The sequence below is a fragment of the Onychostruthus taczanowskii genome, unplaced genomic scaffold, assembly GCF_017590055.1.
Source record: "Onychostruthus taczanowskii isolate IOZ18803 unplaced genomic scaffold, ASM1759005v1 scaffold1, whole genome shotgun sequence".
NCBI lineage: Eukaryota > Metazoa > Chordata > Aves > Passeriformes > Passeridae > Onychostruthus > Onychostruthus taczanowskii.
The window spans coordinates 28,971,939-28,992,906 of NW_024496525.1; the positions used below are offsets into that span (position 1 = coordinate 28,971,939).

Sequence of the window (20,968 nt, forward strand, 5' to 3'; positions counted from 1 at the left end):
CTCCCCCCGCGCCTCGGCGGCGGAGCGGAGCGGAGCGGCCGCCGCCCCAGCCGCGGCGGAGTGAATGGGTTGCCATGGCAACTGAGTGAGGCAGGCAGCGAGGCCGCCGCGGCCCCAGCCGCCTCCGCTCCGCAGCGTGTGGGCGAGCAGGCAGCGGGCGGCCGCCGGGACAGCCGAGGGGACGCCGGGAGCGCAGCGGCAGGATGGAGGACGGCTTCTCCAGCTACAGCAGCCTCTACGACACCTCCTCGCTGCTCCAGTTCTGCAACGGTAAGGGCGGGTGCCAGCCCCGGCGAGCAGCGGGGTCCCGGCGCTCCGGCGGGGCGGAGGCGGAGGCCGGCGAGGGGAAGGCAGCGCCGGGAGCGGGCCTGGTCCGGGCAGCCGGCGGCGTCTCCGCCGCCCAGGGCCGCCCGGCTTCGCGGCGCAACTCGGGGAGAGGAGGAGGAGGAGGGAGGAAACTTCACCCCCTTCAGCCTCCCCCGTTATTCGGCGGGAAAGCTGCCAGCCCTCGGGGCGCCTCTGCGAGCAACTTCTGCACGTCCTTCATGGGAATATGCAGAGATACGTGTGCGTATGTGGACGGTGTAGATGTCTGTGTGCATCTTCCCCAAAGGCAGATCTGGTAGCTCGAGCGATCGCCCACCGCTGCGGGTCTCCAACATATCCGCGTATGCCAACATTCACACACATATATAAATATATATATATATGCGTATATATATAAATAGACATATATATGCATGTATAAGAGCTGTATTTGTGTACATGCACAGGGCCGAGCTGCCCGTGACCCCGGGGGCGCAGTGGGACGCCGCGGCGGGGGCAGGTGTCCTTCAGCCCCCTGCGCGCCCCCGCGCCCAGAGCCCACCGGCGCCGCTCTGCACCGGCCAAGGGCGGTGTTGAGGTGCGAGATGCCTGTGTGGAGTTACGGGAGTTGACCTGCAGTTACGGATTTTTCTTTTTTTGCTGTTTTTATTTTTTTTATTTTTTTTTTTTTTAAGGTCGGGGTTATTGGGGTGGTGGCGTCGCCTGGGTGGCAGCATGACAGGGCAGCTGCCAGGCTGCAGTGATGGGTCATAAAAAAGGAAGGAGATGAGGAACTGCAAGTGTTCTCACAGGCAGTATTGGAGATTGGCCTGCATAGTACTTGGGATTATTCAAGTAGCTGATATTTTCCTTGAGGGAAATAAATCAGCTAGTCTAAATATTACAGAGAGTTCTTCATGGTATACTGTAATCTCAAAATACCTTACTTTGGTACAAGTTATTGCTTTCTAGCAGCAAAATTTTGAGCATTCATAATCTCATATTTCATATTTGTGGATCTCTTATTGCTCTACATTTTAGTAGTGGTCTCTGCTTTCTACTGCTGTCTGAACAGCTGGAGTCAGGTTCATACAAAATTGCTTCATGACAGCAACTGCATCAGACATAGCTGCCTCTTTCCTTGGAAGCTGTGAAGATGACAAATTTCACATTATTTTCTTTGTGGTGTGATGCAAGAAAGGGACAGGTTTGCAGAAAACTCTGATATGTGCGGATCTGGAGATTGTGGGAGCAGTTTTTTCAGGGCAGCAGGAGTTGTGTGTGTGGTCTGTGCATTGTGCAGTGACACCATATTTTTGGAGCTCTCCAGGAGAGAAAACTGTGACTGTGTACGAGGGTTGTACGCTAATAGCAGATGCCTGTTTTGCCTAAACTTAATAAATATTTAATTGTAAGTGTTTTTAATAAGGAAACATACAGCAATGTATTTAAAAGTTTATACTCTAATCCGCTTATAAGCAAGCTGTCTTCCTACCAAAATCCCTGAGCTTTTCTTTTACAGTGGTCATGATAGTAGCCTGCAAGTGTGAACAGAAGGAGTAGCATCACTTTCTGAATACTTTAAAAAAGCAGAGTAGCTTACTCCTGTGGACTGTCCCTCATGTTGATTTGGTAACTCTGAGCACCTATTATACTCAGTGGAAAGAAGCCATATGCATTTATACTGTACATAGGTTTTAAAATCTTAGTTAACTCTTAAGTGTTATATTCTAGAATGTGTTTCTGGAACAAATCACTTGCTTAGCTTTGTCTCATTGTAGATAGCAATCTCAAGAGCTGTTGTGAGTTTGTATTATTCTGTGCTTATAAAAGAAAGTGGCTGAGTTCAGAAGCCCTTCAATGTACAAGATAGCCTTTAGTGAGACTATATTAAATGAGATGAGGAATTAAAGATAATCAAGCCTTTGAGTACAGCCTTGAGGTAATCAGGTATTTCACACACGGCAGATGAGGAAGAAAATACAAATAGAAGATGCCAGTGAGGGTTTGAGGTTGGAAAGTGGTAAGTAAATTGTTTTACAGGCAAGTGGAAAGCTCTTGCATATATAATGGTCAGTATGAAAATGATGTGAAGCTGGGAGTGGGGCAGACATGTAGAAGAAACCAAACAAAGCAAGCAAGTGGTAGAGAAATAAAGACAATATGATTTTAGTATATGGCAAAGCGAAATACAGAACGGCTGGTAAGCGCTCAAAGTGATCATCGTTGTGTGCTGTAAAGGTTCCTGCTCTGAATAGGATTAATTTTAGTTGTACAAAAAAAGACATTATGGAATCTTCTGTGCTCTCAAACAAAATAAATGATAAAGAGATGGCCCGTATGTATTGTTTCAAAAGATCAGGATGCAAAGGTTGTGCTCCTGAAAAAACATCTATGTGTCACCTATGGGTAGCAACCAAGGTCTAGCCTGGGCCAAGGATGGCTGCAGCTTCTGCCACTTCTCAGTATGTTCTCCTTGTTTGGAGTGGGTGGGAGCCCAAGAGGGGATGGGGAGGGAGGGAGCAGTAATGGGCAGGAGGCTGTGATGGGGAAGAGGGAGCAGGACCTTGGCTGGTGGAGCACCTGGTCAGGGAGAAAAAAGGTAATACGAGAGCAGATGTGCCCCAAACCTGCTCCTTTCTTTCTAGGAAGGGCCCTGGGTTCAGGGCCCTTCCTAGAAGAATTTGGGTCTTCACTCATATGCAGATTTAGTTTGCGTGATTATTTAGTAATGTGTTTTTACGGCTTGTGATGTGTAAAAAAAGGTAAATGGAGAAGAAAGGGAGAGAAGAAAGAGGGTGAGGCAAATATGTTAGTTTTGAGCTACATGTCTAAAATCTAGGGCAAATATTTAGCACAGCTAGTTCAAAGACACCTACTTTCTTCAAACTCCTTTTTACAGAATAGTAAAGCTACAGTTGGCATTTGAGAAACATTGTGTTAATGAACACAAGTGTCAATCTGAGATAACATCAAAGCAAGAAATACAAACTTCCAGTATGATTTTAGGCAAGTTATTTCATTCTTGATGCCTTAGTTTCCGTAGTTGTAAACTGAGCAGAAAGTACATGCCTGCTTTGGAGGAGTTTATAATATTTATTGATTTGTTTGGTATCTCCCTCTTCAATTTCAGAGGACAGTCTTCAGATGCCCAGAATGTTTTGTTAGTTGCTCTGCCTGTTCTGTTTGTTTATTTTTAAGAAAGACACTAAAATAACTCGTCTTAAAGCCCAAGGACAGTTCTCAACTTACATGTCACTTTCCAGGTAATGAAGGACTCTGTTGGTTTATTTTGCATGTTGCAAAGTAAAGCTTAGATAATATTGACTATGCCTGGTTATGGATACTTTTCTTGGTATAGAAGTTACTTCTAGGTAGAAAGCCAGTATGTTTATCTACAGTCAATCGGGTTGTTAGTCATGTGTTATTTAACCTGAAGGTAAAAGTGGAAGGATACTGATAAGGCAAGATAGTGTTGAGGTTTTTAGCATCTGCTTAAAAACTGGTGGAGAGAACCATGCTGGACACGACCAAACAAGACACATACTGGAATTGGAGACAGTGCTCCTCTCACCTCCAGCTGATTTACTAAGCTGCAGCTGTGATCAGTGCTGATTATAGACAGGCTGGGAAGACTCGTAGGGTGTGGACAGAGTTTTGTGGGTTCTCTGACCACAAATCTCTATCTATCTATTCTCTATCTATTTGCATAGCCTTCATCACAGTAATTGCTGTGGGCAGGATTATTAGGTATGTGAAATGTAAAGGGTGAAATCTGGGATTCCTGCAAAATGCCTCTGTAGACTTAAGGATGGAAGTGAAAATTTTCTGTGATTTCTTTGGAACTTGTAGCGTCTTTTAAATGTCCTTCATGTGGCTACTGAGAAAATCATAGCTGTCAAATGTCCATTCCTGCAACCCCAAATGCCTTGTTTGACAGAAACTTCAACTTTTGAGTATCTGGGTAAAGCAGTAAAAAAAAGTGTGCAACATTATTTCTTAATGAAACTGATATATTTGGCAAGGGACTCCATAATACTAATTACAGTTCTGTTTAACAGATTACCTGAAGTGTAATTGTTAGTGAAAAATTTAGAGTTAGAGAAAACTTTAAAATTATGCAAACTATGCTATAATTTATCTTTTTAAAACAGCAGAATAATCACAGAATCACAGAATATGCTGAGTTGGAAGGGACCCACAAGGATCACTGATCATCTAGCTCTTAGCCCTGCACAGGACCATTCCCAAGAGTCACACCATGTGCCAAGAGCATTGTCCAGACACTTCTTGAACTCTGTCAGGCCTGGGCTGAGCACTTCCTGGGGAGCCTGTTCTAGTACCCAGCCACCCTCTGGGTGAGGAACCTTTTCCTGATATCCAGCCTAAACTTCCCTTGACACAACTTCTGGCTATGCCCTCTGGTTCTGACACAGGTCACTGGAGTGGCTGCCTGTCCTCTTCCCCTCTTGAGGAAGTTGTAGTCTGTGATGAGGTGTCCTCTTAGTCTCCTGTTCTCCAAGCTGAACAGACCAATAATAAAAAACTTCTGAAAAATTAATGGTTCCTTTTTGCTCCCTCCCCCCAAAATGACCAAAATCACTAAATCATATTAAGATTTTTGACAAGTAATAGCTTTGATAACTGTCAGTCACACTTAAGTAATGAAAAGTAAATTGTGTGACTCAGTTTTTGTCAATCTATTTAAGGTTTGAATCTTCTGCTTCTGTAATTCTCCTCCATTCCTGAAAACAAATGTAACATGTGTACCTCTTCTCTCTGACTCCTGTATCTGCGTGTGGAACAGTGCCTGTCAGTGAGGAAGTGAGCACCACAAACAGGAAATCTGTATGGATAGTATTATTCTGGTGGTGTCTCTTCTTTCCCATTTGACTCTCACACTTCCTCTCCTTAACCTTCCTAAATGCAGCTAGTTACCCTCTTCCTACAGCTGGACCAAAGTCACGCAATACGGAATGGGTTAGGGAAGGAACAATGGTAAGTTGAGCCTTGTAGCTTTCAGGGCACCAGTTCAAATCTGTCAAGGGCTGGAAGAGACTGTAATTTCTTTTACTGTGATCACTTCCTAGCAGTAATGCAAAACAAAATTGGATTTAATTTAGTGTTCACTGGGCAGATTCATGCGCTCTGCGTAGGAAAAGGTGTTGCAAGCATGTTCAAAAAGATGTTGCAAACTTGTTAATGGCATTACTCATGTTGTTTTTCTCAAAAGTCCAAAACAACACAGTCAGAGAGACAAATCAAGCTTTCCCATGTTTCATCTCTACACCTCTTCTCTCCAGAACAGCAGCATGTTTTGAACTCAGGAATGGAAGCCATGCCCCACTTTAAGCTTCTACCAGTTTTGTAGGACAGAAGATTTTATTACCTTACACAGCATTGCTTAGACAGCATTTTCTTAATTTTTCTTTCAGTGAGATTTGTTCTGGCTCTTGCAGTCAAACTCTTAAATGAAATGCTGAATTGGACTCTACATTAAATGTCAGTTTTATGCATTTTGGAGCTATACAGAGTATAAGCTGATTCTAGAATATTTTTCTTCACTACTGGAGTAAAGGGGAGGGAGAGGTGGCATACAGAAACACTTTTTTTTGTTGGTATGTGCAGTAATTGAATGCAGAATAAATAAGTATGCTATGAATTAAAAATAACTTGCTGCAATGGACACTTGCACAATATATATTGTTAGCCTATTAGAGCTCAAACTATTATTGCTAATAAGACACTATATAAGTAAACGGAATTTGTTGCCCTTTAATTAGCTATTTATTTCCAAAACATGAATTATTAACATTTGTGCTAGTCATGAGTGGTGTTAATTATAGTTACTGGAATTTAATTTTTCTTCCTTTTTTTAACTAAGCTTCCAAAAACAAATGAAAATGTAGACCAGTCATGAGAGAATCCTCTAGTGATAGTCAAACCTCAACAGAGAATCTGTGTCAGTGTTAGCAATATGGAGAGAAACTACAAGTATCAAGTATTTTATCATGAATAAAACAACATACAGAATTGCAAATTAAAGCATTGGGCTCTCAGCAGAAAAACATGCTTTATCTGATCTTCAAGGAGTTTTTAAAAAATTTAATAGTACTTAACGGAACTGGTAAAATATATGTTTTAAGTTCTAATTAAAAATAGCAAATCTGAAATTCTTTTATTGAACCTTAAGTCACATGCAAATAATTCAAATAATATTAAAATTATATTAAAAGTACATTATTAAAAAATGAATATACGTGAGGAGACAGTGAGGGAGTGCACCAGTCAGTGACATAAATTTTAATAGGTTTTATTCTGACTTCCCTCTTCTTTATCCTTTCCTTAGGAATTTAAGATGAAGATTTTAAAGTTGATGTGTAGTTCTTTTGTCAAGAGAAGTTTTGTGAAGCTGTAATAAAGAACCTGTCTTTTGATCTCTAAAATCTTGGCGATGATGAGAGAGAATAAGTAGGAAGGTTGTATGAAACGGTGTAATGAGTACATTTTTTGTTGGCTGCTTGCTCTTTGCAAATGACACTAATTGGGCAACCATAAGGAATTGTGAAAGCTTAAAGGGAGTGCAAAAGGAGCTGTGGATGATGCTCTTCTTCCATGAATCACAATTTAAAATGTTCGTCCATTACATAATTAAAATGTGGAAGTAGCTCCCTGAGGTTTTTTAGGGAGATGGGGTGGGGATAATGATATGTTAACATGATTTCACTAAATTAATTCTTTGGAAAGTAATTAAGTGAGATTGTCCACACTCCATTACTTCCAAAGGGTAAAATCTGACATGGTCCGTCATATTCTCATCTTGCTTTGAAATGACTGATTACTGAATAAATACATTATATTCATTTGAAAAGTAGCATTGAAGATCTCTAGCACTGTTTTTAGGTATTGTGGAATGTAGAAACTAATCACCTTTTTGGATTTAAAATCTGAAATAAACACTTCATTGTGATAAAAGCAGTTTGCATTTCTTAACAGCGTAGACCCTGTATTTGATTGGAAGCTTATGTCAAGATTCCTGCAAACACGAATGAAGAAATGTTTTCTGGTTTTAAATATCTGACTTCTGTAGTCTGTTGCAGGCCAAAATGTGAAGCATTGCTGCTGGCTTTTAGTCATCTGAGAATTGAGTGTGAACAGGAGCCTAAGCTAAGCTTTAAAATGTGAGACTCCTGAGATGCAGAATAGATGAACACATTTCGATATGTAAATAGAGAAACAATCTTTGTTTCAAGGTAGTAAAGGCAAATATTTTCAGATTCAAACTTTGTAATGAACCTTGTGTTTTATGAAAATTACATCTTTCTTTTTTCTTTCAACTGTGTTGAAGAACATAGCAGACTGAAACAGCCTTTGTCGTTTCCCAGTGCAACTCCTGTACAGTCAAGTGGGGCTAACTGGGCACTGGTGTCTAGAATTTCCTTGAGGTTGTTAAAGGTTTCTGTACCCTGGAATCAGAAGCATTTGGAGCAACTCTTAATTTATTTTTTTCCTTTGGTGAAAAAAAACCCCTGTGAAACCTGACAAAGATCCTGACAGACAGTTTAATATTTATTTTATGCTTACTAAAACCAATTACCATTTTGCTGCTTCCTTTTCCCCTTCCCTATGCAGCATTTCACAAGCTGTTTTACCCAGACCTGTTGCTACCTAGAAAGCATCCTTCCATCTCCCACGTGGAGATGCTGCTTTGAAGAGCCTGCAGGATGTGGCAGGTGTGTCCTTGTGCTGCCCCTGGCGCAGGTACAAGTGTTCCCCACGTTGTCCCACTGCTCAGTGCCCCATGAACGGCGCGGTGCCCGAGGGTGGCTTCTCAGAGGTGACCGAGCTCTGTGGCAACATGGGTGGTCCAGCAAGGCTGGCTGGGCCACAGGGGGCAACGAGGTCTTTATCTAAACTGATAAAAACCTTACAGGCATTAGCATATTCTGAGACTCAGGCCAGTCTTTATTCAAACCAGTGTCTGCATTCCTGCCTTTTTGCTTTACAGCTTCCAAATATAGGCCAAAATTATGGGGCAGTGGCAGACGGGTCTATGCTTAAATGATCTGAAAAATCAGGCCAGCGTTTTTAGGTTACTAACTGTAAACCTAAAGATTGAACTTTGAATTAAACTTTAAAATTGAATTTAAGGAGTTTCTGCCCATGTATTATATGAGGCAGTGTTATAAAGCGCATGTACAACACCTCAGTGTAACACAGTAAATAATTACTGATGCAATTTGGGGTAAGAACCAAAATCCAGACAATGTGCAGGTGATAGAAATTTAATTGTGGACTTCCGTAGGACTGAACTTTGAAACTCTGGAAATGATCACGGCAAAGTCCAGTTGAATCTAAAAGAATGAGGATTCTTAGAAATTCAGGCTCTTGTAGTAAAATATGTATCTGTTGTAATTTAGTGAACTCTGTATAATGCCATGCAGGGAAGGAGGTGTGAGGGTAGGTTCTTTCTCCCTGTTATGCTAGATAGTGTGAGAAATCCTTGTTGTAGCTGTATTTTAGTTTGGAAATAAGTGATTTCCTCTGTGTTCAGAGGTTTTTAATGGACTAATGAGGGGTCCTTTGGGAATAAATATTTTATACAATTTTTAAGTTAAGCATTTATATGTTTTGCAAGGCTTGAGGCCTTTCTCTACTGAGAAATGAGAAAAGATTCATTTATAAATTTGGGGGTTTGGTGTGTGGTCCATCAGACTCCTGGTCTAGGCTGGGGTCAGCTACTGGTGGCATACGGATAAGCCTTTTCTTGACTGGTGTATTGCAGGGTCTTGCAGCTGAAGGGCTGCATACTTAAAAGATCTGTATATAAGGTGCACTAGCTCTGTGATGCTGCACTTCAGCACCTGCCATGTCCACCTTAGCAGGAACTGTGGGACAAGAGAAAGAAATCTGTAAAGCAAAACAGTTTGTGGTGAGGGCTGGTGTATCCAGTGTCTCTGCATTTACTGTGGGCTAGCTCTAACTTAATGCCATGTACCAAACACACTTGGGCACTGGAGCACTCCTGCTGTGCTGCTGGAGTGCTCTCCCAAGACTTGGCCTCTCTGTGAACCAAAGAGGGGTGATGGGTGACAAACACTGCATAAGCATCCTTTGGGAACAAACTGAAATATGTATAGGGAGCTGTGGCAGCTAGAGCTGGGGTAGTTGAATTGTCATAGTCTTTGAGATGTTTTCTCCCCCTCTCTAGTCTTTAGCCATTGTTCATTCTGATTTGGGAAGTAACATGGTCAGTACAGCAACAGAGAAGTTGCTTCCTTGATGTTCTCTCCTGGTTTTCTTGAGAAGAGATTTTTAATACTGTGAACAAGGGACCACAGGACGTGTGTTGAGCTTGAGCACTTCCTTAGGTCTGAAGATTTTTTTAATCGTTTCTCTGTCAGAAAGGTCATTATGAGTGTTGATCGTGTTCAGAACAAAAAATTGAAAACTCTGGACTTCTTTCTTTTGAGCAAGTTTCATTGGATCAGACAGAATTAAAATTAAGGCTTTACATTTATAACAGTTCTGCTTTACTGAAAAATCTAACCCCAGTCATTTTTAAGGGAGAAAGAAGGGAAGGAATATGGGTGTAGCAGTCTACCTGTTCTTTTTATTATTTAATATCTCTGTTTTTAAAGCTGAATAAACAGGATACAAATAGTAAGGGATTTGGTTTGGGTTCCCTCCCCAGATTGTTATTGATTATTGTGTGGTGGGTTTTGCTTAGATTGTTTTTGCTGTATTGGACGACCTGTTGTTTGAAAGACTTAGGATAAGCATGTTATCTGTGCAAACCTGAAAATATGGTTTTGACTATCATGCCAGTGGTATTTCAGAACAAATTTATAGCTGAATTACATCGTTAGTTATTTGAATGGTATTTCAGCTTTCTTTTATGATCTGGAGGCTTTTTTTTGGTTTTAGGAAAGAGTTAAATAACTGTGTTGTGGGATTTAATGTTCAACTATGGGATTGAAAAATGGTTGCTGTTGTGTTAAGTGAATGCTTTATAACTAAAATTCATGGAAGTTGGAAAACACATTTGTTGCTGTGGTCTCCCGAGAGCAATATATTTGTATCTACTCACTCATTTTTTATGGAGCACAGGGTTTTAGGCATTAGGGTGAAACTTTACAGCAGTGAACAGAGTAGTGTGGTTTATTCCAGCATTGCCTCATGTGTAAATTATTTGAAAGATTCTGTTCTGTAGCTGTCAGTTCTTGGTAAGATACTGTTGCTTGTATTTTACCTTCTTCTGTGAGCACATACCCCTGGGTGATTGATCTGCTTATTTCTAAATTTTGTTTAAATAGGGGAGTCTATAGCAGGGCAACCTACCATTTCCCACCCTCCCACAGGACCAAGATGAATCAAAAGAGCTCTTTCTCCTTTCATCTGTCCTTTTAAAATAAAATGTACTTTGTTTCTGATGCATAGGGATGTAATACAATCATTTTTCTAACTTTGAAGATGAGTAACACTATGTGATAATGTTTCAACTGTTTCAATGAAATGAAAGGATGCAAAGTAACAGAGATGGGGAGACAAAGGGATGTTAAGGATGACAGGCTCAGTCCTTCAGATGTTATGTGATAAGAGGGTGTATAGTGTTCCTTAGGAGTAAAGGTTAATAAACCAGAGAGCTGTGGGAGCTGGAAGATAGCACTGTAAAATTCAGAAGACGGAGGTTAAATGGATTCTGGTCTTGAGGGCAAACCTATCCCTGCCCCACTGCCCGTTTCCATTTTCACCTGGGGCTGATAAACCACACCACACTGTGCAGCTGCTCGGGAGGAAGGTCTTGTTTCCCCTTCCCTCATTTGCTGTCTGTGGTTTTGCCTACTTGATGGACTAAATTGTCAGGAGTTAGTTTAACATGCTAACCTAACAGAAAAGAAAATTAAATCTAGGCAGTATCTGTGTGTGGTATTTTGGTTTTGCTTTTGCTGTGTTAGTTTTCTGCCAAGTTGGAGAATTAAATCAGTTTCCAGAGGCAGCAAAAGATAAATTGTAGGAGAAGCGGGTGCTGCAGGCAGACTAGGGGCTTCTAGAATGGCCATTGTGTCTTGTGGAACTGGACCCTTTCTTTTGTCATTGCAGCTGCTTGTGGCACCATGTGTTGCACAGCATCAATAAATTAATCCAAGTTAGAAGTGTTGCCCATCTGTTATGTATTGTAGCAGGTAGAAGTGATTCCCTTTCTCCTGTCTTGTGCCAGGCATAGTGGTGGTAGGCAAACTTTTAAAACTGTGGATTAGGCAGTGCAAGGGAGAGACATGCAGCTGCTGAGGACTAATAAAGAGGGAAACTACTTTTTGACTACTACAAATATGATTGAAAATTGAATTAAGGTTCATAGAGGTAGAAAATTACCTATGCATCATAAATTTAATTTCCAGTCCACCTACCCATTCTAAGCAGGGTGAACTAACATAAATTTTTTACCATTGAAATTCCTCTTTCTTTGGTGAATGTTTCGTTTTTGTCATTGCTTTTCATGTGTGTCTGTGTGTTTTTTGTTGGTTTTTTTCCTTCCCTGGAAACGATGGATCTCAATATTTTTTGTAATCCTTTTTATGTGCTCTTCAGAATATGACATCACATTCAATTAAAAAAAGAATCATAGTTTGCCCCAGGCATACAGGTGTACTCAATATTTTTTTAAACTGAAATTTTAATTAGTAATTGAATATCACCTACCTTTTTTCTTGCACTTTGGAAATTTGTAGCTTTGTATTTCTTAGAATTTTCCTTTATAGTTTTGAGGCAGAAGTAAAATTTTTATCACAAGAACAATAATCTTTTTTTTCTTACATTACTTTACTTGGGAACATACTTGTTTCAGGAGTGTGTTCATCAGATTATTCCCTAACTTTTCAGGAAAAGACATACCTTAAAAGCAGAATTAATCAGTAACAAACATCATCAGTGTGATGCTGCTGTTCTGCTCTCAGAACCAAATCCGGGCATTCTTTTGATTACAGGAGACTCATTGCAAGGAGAAGAGGAAGATCCACAAGATCTCTGTGCATTGAGGAATTTAAACACAAATACTCTTGCAGGAGCTAGTAATCATCTTCAGCAGTCCCATATAGGAAGGTTTGGATTAAAAATTTTGTGCTTGAGAGAGAGTTTACTCTTTTGTTTGTTTACTCTTTGTTGTTTCCAAGAAGATTAAATAGGCCTAAAGCAGCTCCAGTGATTCCTGCAAGGCTCTATAGGATTTTGTGAAGCCCAGAAACCATTTCGTTGATGCTGGGTTATTAACCTTGGTAGTTGTGACTCAGAAGGTTGTGAGAGATTTGTGTGCATATTGTTCCAGGAGGGGGCAACTTCAAGGCTTTTCTTCCTTTTTAGTTTTTATATTTGAGTTTTTAATTTAAAAAAATGTTTAGCCTCAGGGAGCCTTCTAAATCCAAGCCTTTTACTGCCTCCTGAATTTGGCAGTTGCTTCTCTTGGTTTAAATCTCTAGGCATGTGTGATGTGAGGCTTTGAAATAGCTGTTGCCTGGCTGAAGCCTCTCTGGAGGCACGGAGAAGGATAATAAAGTTTTGACATTTTCTTTCTTTTCATCATGCAGATATTTTAACAGAAGTGAAACAGCTGATTTTTAGTAAAGACTCTAAAATTACAGAATTGCTAAGACTGTCTCTTTTGTGGTTTGGTTTTAATTTAGAACAATTGCTAAAATCAGTGCTGTGGAAATCCACATGCATTTTGTCAGTGTTTTAATATCTGGCATTAGGAACTGGTTAATCCATTTAAGAAGTGGAACAAGAGATTCAAGAGGGAGATGTTGCAGCCCAGCCCAATATCTTAGGTGTTGCCCAGTGGACCACTGACAAATACCAGAAAAGGCAAAGGAGAGATATTTGAGTGGGGGCAAAAACCCCAGCAGAAGTTTCTCATTCTTTGTAATTCTCGTTCCACATAGCGTCTGCCAGTCCCATGCTCAGTGAGCAAACAATTGCCAAGTCCATGGCAGTCTGTATCCCAAAGAACAAGCGCCTTACCTTCACCTTCCCAGCAAGGCTCAGTAGTTCAGCACTGCTCCTGTAGTTCCCCCCAAGAACAAAATAGATACAGGCCACCTTCTCCTGGCTATTCCTAACTTTTTCCAGTCTGGCTCCCTTAAAATAAGTGTCTTGTTTTACAGAATAGGAAGTAGGACAACACATCAGGGAGGGAAAAAAGCTATTTCAAACATCTTGATTATGGCATGGTGAAAGTCTTTCTGTTTGGGTGTTTCCAGCTGTTCCTGGCACAGAGCACTTCTGACATTACACTGCTTTGTATTAACTAGGTTTACTAGATTTAGTAGTGGCTAAAATACATACAGTGATTTTAAAACAGTTGGTGTCATGCAGCCATTCCTCAGTTTACCAAGCTGTCTGTGTCCTTCTGTGCTGCAAAGACTGTGGAAGCTTTATCTTTACTGTAAATGTAGTAGTAAGATTTTTTGTAGAAACTTAATATATCTTAAGTGTAAATTATCTGGTTTTACATGCAGTTTATTGGAGTATCTTTTCTTCTGCTGCATAAGTAGGTAGACCTACCTAAAAATTTAAAGTCACTTTGTGCTGCAAACAGCAATTCTGTAACTCTGCTGACAAGTCAGCAACTTGCACAGTTGTGAAATCTTTCCCTTTCTTTTCCAGTTATGACTGGGAAAAATTGAACAACAAAAATGTTGTTCTTACAAGTCCATGTTACCTGTCCTTTAGCAAGCTGTGGTTGAGCACTGCATACTAAATGTCAGTTATCATATTGTGCAATCTGTATGAGCAGAATTCCCACTTCCACAGCTGTGGGAGTAGAAATGGGAAGAGTCAAATAAACTCAGCCCCTCAAGGCTTCTCCCAAGGTGACTGGTGCAGAGTGCAGTGAGGTCCAGGGGATTCTTCTGACCTTTTGGAGGCACAAACCTTGGGAAACAAATGAGTGTTGTTAAAGTGATGACATCTTTCAGATGATAAAAGTAGCAGCTTAAAAAAAAAAAAAGCTTTTGACACTTTTGACAGGCTTGCACATGATAATTAGATAGTAAAAAGAAGGTGTGGGTTGGCAAGGCATTGGATATGAATGATATGCAGGTTCGTATCCATTTTTCTTTAAGCAATATTGCGCTGAAGATGAAGCCCTCTGAACAGTTGTGTAAAGCAGAGGCTTTAAAGTGAAAATAGATTGTATCCATTTGAAGTAATTCAAGGGAAGCTGAGGAAAGCTACTGGCACTCTTTTTCTGAACAACTCATTTGCCGCGTTAAGAAATTCTTAATGCAGCATATTATGGGTATAATCTTAAAACTGTGTATATTGGCTTACCCAGTGTCTTATTTATTCACTTTCAAATTAACTTGCAGGAATAATAAGCTTTTTCTTGCACTGTATGTTCTGAATATTACCCTTACTGCCTTTGCAACCTGTCAAGGATGCAGGAAAACATCTAAAGAAGAGGGTGATTTTTTGTAATTTGCATAGAGAGGAGAAGGAAGAATGGGAAGAGGGAGTGAAGATGAAGCAGGGCCTTGACCTACCTGTAGCATATGAATTTTATGATTAGTCCACAGGAAAATTAATTATGGGGAGATGCACATAAGGCAAAGACAATACATGGCATTTAGTATTCCTGTGGGATTAGGGGATCTTCAGCCTAATTTGGCAGGGTATCATCAGCAGGCCAAATGTAGTGGTGACAGCAGAATTGGGTTTGGATCGTGGCAAGTGCCCCTCTCCTATTGCTATGTTCCTGGCTGCTTGCATTGGACTTTGTCCATGTTCTGTGTCCTGTGCCATCTGGGAGCCTGATCCTGTACTTTCCACCTGCACACTGGACCCCAGCTCTTTCCCACAGCAAATAGAGATCCACTCCTACCTGCTGAAGTCCCCTGAGCTTCCAGCCTGGCAGTGCTGCCAGCTCTTTCTAGTACCTGCTGGTGGCAGTCCCATGCCCTGTGCCCTGGGACCACGACTCCTGAGTGCAGCTCAGATGTGAAGGTGTCCCTGCATGTACTGACTTGAGATATGGGGCAATCTCTTCCATGAAGGTGGGAGCAGCAACAGCTGCCTTTATTGCAGGGACTTGTCTGTGGGCAGTCAAGAGGCAGTTGTGAGGGCCTGGTCTGTGCTGCCAGTTTTTAGATATTATTTTCTTTGCCAATGTTTAGTACCATTTTGATTTCCTTGAGAGAAGGTCAGGCTGAGTTCTGGAGGATTCAGCACTGTTGCGGGGACCCTTTTCCCACCCCACTGTTCTGTTTGCCAGCCTCCAAGTCCTTCAGAAATCAGATGGGAGCTGCCAAAATAGCAGATGTTTCTGCTGAGTGTGCTGTAATCTCTCACAGCATGATGCTGATCAGGCTTTATGTACAGGTCTCAGAGCACAGCTGAATGTCCTCCAGCCTTTGCCATGCCTGACTGGGTGGTCTTTAGCCCCACAGAACAGCCCTGACTGAGGGCTGCAGGGGTAGGGCTGGGTAGATTTTACTGATGATAAAGCTAGGGAACACCTTCCATTGGATCAGGTTTCTCAAAATCCCATCCAACCTGACCTTGAACATTTCTAATAATGGGGCATCTGGAGCTTGTCTGGGCACTCTGTTCTGGTGCCCCACCAGCCACTGAGCAGGTTGAAGAGAAGACTCCAGAACCTGCACTATGAGAGGGTAGCCTCTTGCAGAGTTTATGAGGAGATTCTTTGAAAATTCTTGGAACTTGTCTTTTTTCTGCTGTAAGCAGTTGTCCATGAAACAAAGTGGGTTTTTATAAATCATCTGGTACAGATCCATGGATGCTAATCCATGTACTCTCCTTGCTGTTGGTTGTTTTGTGGATAAGGTGGCAAGCAGATAGAAAGTTCTAGCACCTCTGGAAAAATTTGGATGTTTACTTCCCTTTTTAAGCTCTGGGGAGTAAGAAAACGTATGAACTAAGGCTGAATAATGAAGCTTTAAACAAAACTTTTATTCGTGTGTTATAAGACTTTTTAATTACTTAATCATTCTTTATAATTTTGTAGGAATTAGGCCTCATCCATTTCAGAAGACAGACTTTCCTGGAGTCAGATAAATCTGATAAGCATATTTGATGTGATTTTGAAATGCAGTAAATATGAAACCAGTATATTTGATGTCCAGTTCAAAAGCCTTTTTCGTGCAAGGGGGGCTAGTAGGGTGTTGAACTACTTTGTAATACAGTAGGAAAAATATTTTTTTAATTATTAGGGAAGCAGGAACTATCACACTCTGTGAATGACTTCTCAAAATGCAGTTTTCAGTTAACTATTATTTTGGGTTTATTCTTGGGTGGATTTTTTGAGGAGCAGCTTGTTTGTTTCTTTGCTTTGGGTTTTGTTTTGTTATTTTTATTTGATAGTGGGCCTACAAAGCTGTCTTGTTCCCGTCTAAAAGGAAGAAAAAGGGAAGTGTGGATAGATTTACTTGACTGTGTGACCCCTTTGTCTTAGTGGCACTCACCACTAGAGCAGTTGCTTGTTGGCTTAAGTGTAACAGGATGCCTGATCAACTGGATCATTTTTCCTTTCTTTTCAACTTCTGGCTTTGCAAATACGGAATGTTTTTGCTTTTGATGAAGAATCAACCTTTGGAAACTGTTACAAATAAGACCTTTGAGAGTGAGGAGTTGGGTCACTGGCTCAGGGAAGCTGTTGCTTCTGGGGGTTGGAGTTCTCTGCCATGGAGATCTGGGTATCTTAGCGTGACCTTATCTATTAAGTTTGTTGCTTTTATGTAACTAAGTGTTTTTGTGAAGAAGCTGTACTGTACTAGGCTTTAATCTTGACTGTCTAGTGTTAAAATGAAGGATATTTTAAAAAAGGCATCTCCTGCTTGCCATGGCTGACGCAAAAAATTGATATACCGTGAACTATCTCTTCAGTGGAGTTGGGAGAAATGTTTTCTAATCAGTTTCAACTATTTTCCATCTCTTGTAAATCTAGTGATTTTCAAGTTCAATGTGGTGCTCAGTTTACTGCCCATGGAAATCACTGCTCTGTGCTGTGTTGAGAAAGTTTACTGTACCTGAATGTTGTTTTGGGCAAATCTTATCACTGCAATAATCTTTACGTACTTGTAGGCCACCAGTCTATGTGCAGGACCACTTTAAAAAATGTTCCTTCTTGAATTGTAAGTAAAGAGTGTATTGTTAAACACCGCCTTTAAAATACTAAATTCATTTAGTTCAAGTGGCTGTACTTGACCTAACTTGTGTCTGTACTCTTGCACACAGAAGTCTGACTTACGTGAGTTCCACCCACATCCAGAGCTAAGAAAGCATAAAAGAACTCTTGCCCTAAAGCTGAATGGCTGTATTAGCCTTAAAGGTTTGTCTTTGCTGATAGGTTCCACCTTATCATGAAGGCTGAAGCTCAGATTCCCAGTAATCACAGGGCTACAAGAGCCTTATCAGCCAGGCTTTCTGCAGGGGTTGTTCACACTAGTCCTTCAGCACAGTGCTCTTAGGAGATGGCTTTTGGGAAAGGATTTACTCTGCACAGTCGTCATCCATCTAATCTCTCCAGTGAAAACTCATACAGGAGAAGTACTGACTGCCGCCAGAAGGAAATCAGTCCCACAAAGACCTTGAAGGAAAGGAACGGTCATGAGCCGGGCTCTGCTTGGACCTTGGCCTGGGCTTGTTCCCAGCCAAGGGCAGACCAGACATCTGCTGACTCTGTCACTTTTACTGAGGGCTGTCCACAGCCCTGGGGAGAGACAATATTGCACTTGCTGAACAAAGTGTATTTCTAAACATTTTTTACACAACCTGAAAGATATAAAATAGTTTATCTCTGTCTCCTCTCCATCTCCTCCTCCATGAAAGCCTGAATTTCTTTTAAAAATAGGCAACGTGCATGTGTGGCATTGCCAAGTACTGTGGAGGATGGGGCAAGCCTTAGAATAAAACTCACTCATTCTCACAGGGTGGCAGGACCACACTTCCTAGTGTGCTGGGAATGGCATCACAGCTGGATGGAATTTGTGACAATGCTGTGCACCCTATTGTGGTGAAATAAAAATGTGATCTCATGCTAGGGAACCCAGTTAAAAATAAAAAGAATGCAAATTGTCTTCAGTTAGAGGAGTCACATTTTTAACCAAATAATTTTTCAGATTATGTGTGTTTCTCTGTTTCCTGAAATAAACCTGACTTCATTTTTTCTTTAAGGATAGCAAATAAAGGGATTTTTTTTCTTCATACTCCTAAACAGCCTTAAAGCCATCATCTTCTTGGTTAATACCAGAACATCAAATACTGTATCAAATGTGGTATCTCTGGCTGTGTTTGAGTCCTTGGCAAGGGCAGTTTGTTCTTTCTGCATTTATCTTAGCAAAGATTTTTTGCTGGTGTGTGGGAATATGTAATGGGAAGAGTTTACAGTAAGAAAGTATATTACTAATAATTGTATTATTATATTGTTTTATATTTGTCAGACTTAAATGAAGGGAAGACTTAATCCTAACTGAAGATGAAGATGGACAGTGTGGGTAAAATTCCATTCTGTTATGGGCATTGTGGATTTTTTACCTCTGCCATCCAAGCAAGGCTATCACTAGTTAATTGAAGTACTTCTCACGTGCACTAGATTAACTGCCCATTCTAGAAAAAATTCTATATTCCTGTCAGAGACAGTACTGAACAAGACAGGTTTTAAAAGATTACTTTTAATAGTTTTCTAAATTTGAAATAATTTTTCCTTTAAATATTTAGATTGTGATTTGTCTTTGTGACAACCTGTAATGAAGCCCAACACTGCATTAATTTCAGAAACTAAAATATTCACGAGGTACAGAGTTCTAAAGAAAAGTCAGACCACGGCTGAAAGTAAAGCCATTAGCTGAGAGCAAGTACCCAGAGTCTGTGAAAGTGATAAATCTGCTTTAGACATCAATGGCCCCTTCTGCAGGTGCAGGAGAAATGTTTTATTCTCTTTGTATTGTGTCCCTTAGTTTGAGTCTACAGAAAACAATTAATAAAGTTGATTAGCCTTTAAGAAATGTAAATGTAGAATGGGAGTGGTATTTATTTTGCAAATAAATTCTATTGATTGGAGGCTGAGATTTTCCAATTCTTATTTCTCAGAGGATGCACTTATGAAATAAGACAAAACATAAACTATTTCAAATTTATAACTATGGATTACTTGCTGTTGATGCAGTCTCAGTTTAGTAAATTTGTAATTTCTTAAATGGAAAAGTGTTTAATTGCTTATGTATTTTCAATTTGCTTTAAAAAAACCCCATATATATAAGCTTATAATTTTCATTAAACTGTAGATTATAAAAAATATAGGTAAAAAGTTAGTGGTCTAAGTAAATTTGAGGATCAGTTGTCATTGTAATATTGAATATGGACATTAGGAAAATGCTGACCTAAGTAGTTTCTTAAGTGTTTAAATGGTCCTGTCTCTAATGCAACATAAAGGCCACATTTAACTGCAGATCAGCTACTGGCTGATATACCTTAAGGTTTCTTGAGAGTGTGAATTAACTTTTCTTTTGTAAAATAACTTAAATAAACAACAAAGAAGAAAAAAATAAAATTGGCTTGTAATGTGTTCCCAAGGGCTAACATCAGTAACTTTTAAAAGGTGTTTTAAATCAGTTTTCTTGCCTTTTCAATCTCTCCTGACTGCAAGTTAAGGTAAACCCTTCTGCCTTTATATGGCATAGTTGAAGAATCAAATGGAAACATCCAGTTTTTTTACAGCAGTGAAAAGGTATTGAATGAAACACAATAAAGTTTCAAGGAGTACGTTTTTTGTGAACTGATGTGTGGTGTCTATTTGCATGTGGTTTAAAGTATATTTAGGAGAAGCAAATCCCTTCTGAATTGGTTCTTTTTGTCTAGTAGTGCTAAACAAAAGCTGAAGATTTTTTGCCTTATATCATATGATGAATTTGCATTCATTCCTTCCTAGCTGTTGTTGGATGACTTGGACATTGGGCTGTAGCTGTGAAATGGAGAAGGAGAGTCACTGGAGATGCTCTCCCATGTTCCACATCTATTTTTCTTCTCGTGTTTTAAGGGTGTGATACAGGTACTCTCTCAGCACATCACTGAGAATATAAGATGGTAAAACACAGCCCAGCTATTCTGCCCTGATGCCTTAATTACCCTACTGGTTCCTTCATTAGCAAGTCCTTGTTAGGCTGCATCTTCAGTTTCTTATGGAGTCACTTCCTTTTCAAACTATTATCCTTGCATTAATGTTATGCTACGGAATATTATCTTTACTCTCCTCGTTTCTGTTTGCAATGCTGGGGTTTGGGGTTTTTTTTCAATGGTATGGGCTGATCATGTGCAGGAATCATAACTGGCTAAAACATTTTCTATTGACTTCTGTGTTCAACAGAGCCAGCACAGTGGCTCTGAACTGTTAAAGCATTTATGTTGATAGACCTCTTCTGAGCAAAATTCCTCTAATTTATTGATGTGTCAAAAATTTCTTCCATCTTCTTCTTAAGTGCTGTTGGGGAAGATAATTTTTAACTGGTTGATTTCCAAGTAGAAGCTCATTTACCATCTGCTTGGGAAAAAATAGTAAGCTGCTGGCTATAGCTTGACAGCTACAGGCAGGTCAAGGACACATGCTTATAATTTTGCTGCAGTGATTCCTAACTAATTAGCCACAAGAAGC

The 20,968-nt window shown here is 40.3% G+C and overlaps 1 protein-coding gene across 7 annotated transcripts in view; it reads left to right on the forward strand.

Moving 5' to 3' along the window:
- Nucleotides 1-20,968, forward strand: part of EML1 (EMAP like 1) — a 120,246-nt gene that overhangs the window by 41,772 nt on the left and 57,506 nt on the right. For 6 of the 7 annotated variants that reach the window (XM_041397656.1, XM_041397666.1, XM_041397701.1 and 3 more), the window contains exon 1: nucleotides 14-270. The exons of the other annotated variant lie outside the window; for it this stretch is intronic. In XM_041397656.1, the coding sequence (XP_041253590.1) occupies nucleotides 204-270 (67 nt within the window). In that variant the 5' untranslated portion in view covers nucleotides 14-203. Of the gene's footprint in view, nucleotides 1-13; nucleotides 271-20,968 lie in introns of those variants that run through there. 7 annotated transcript variants of the gene reach the window in all.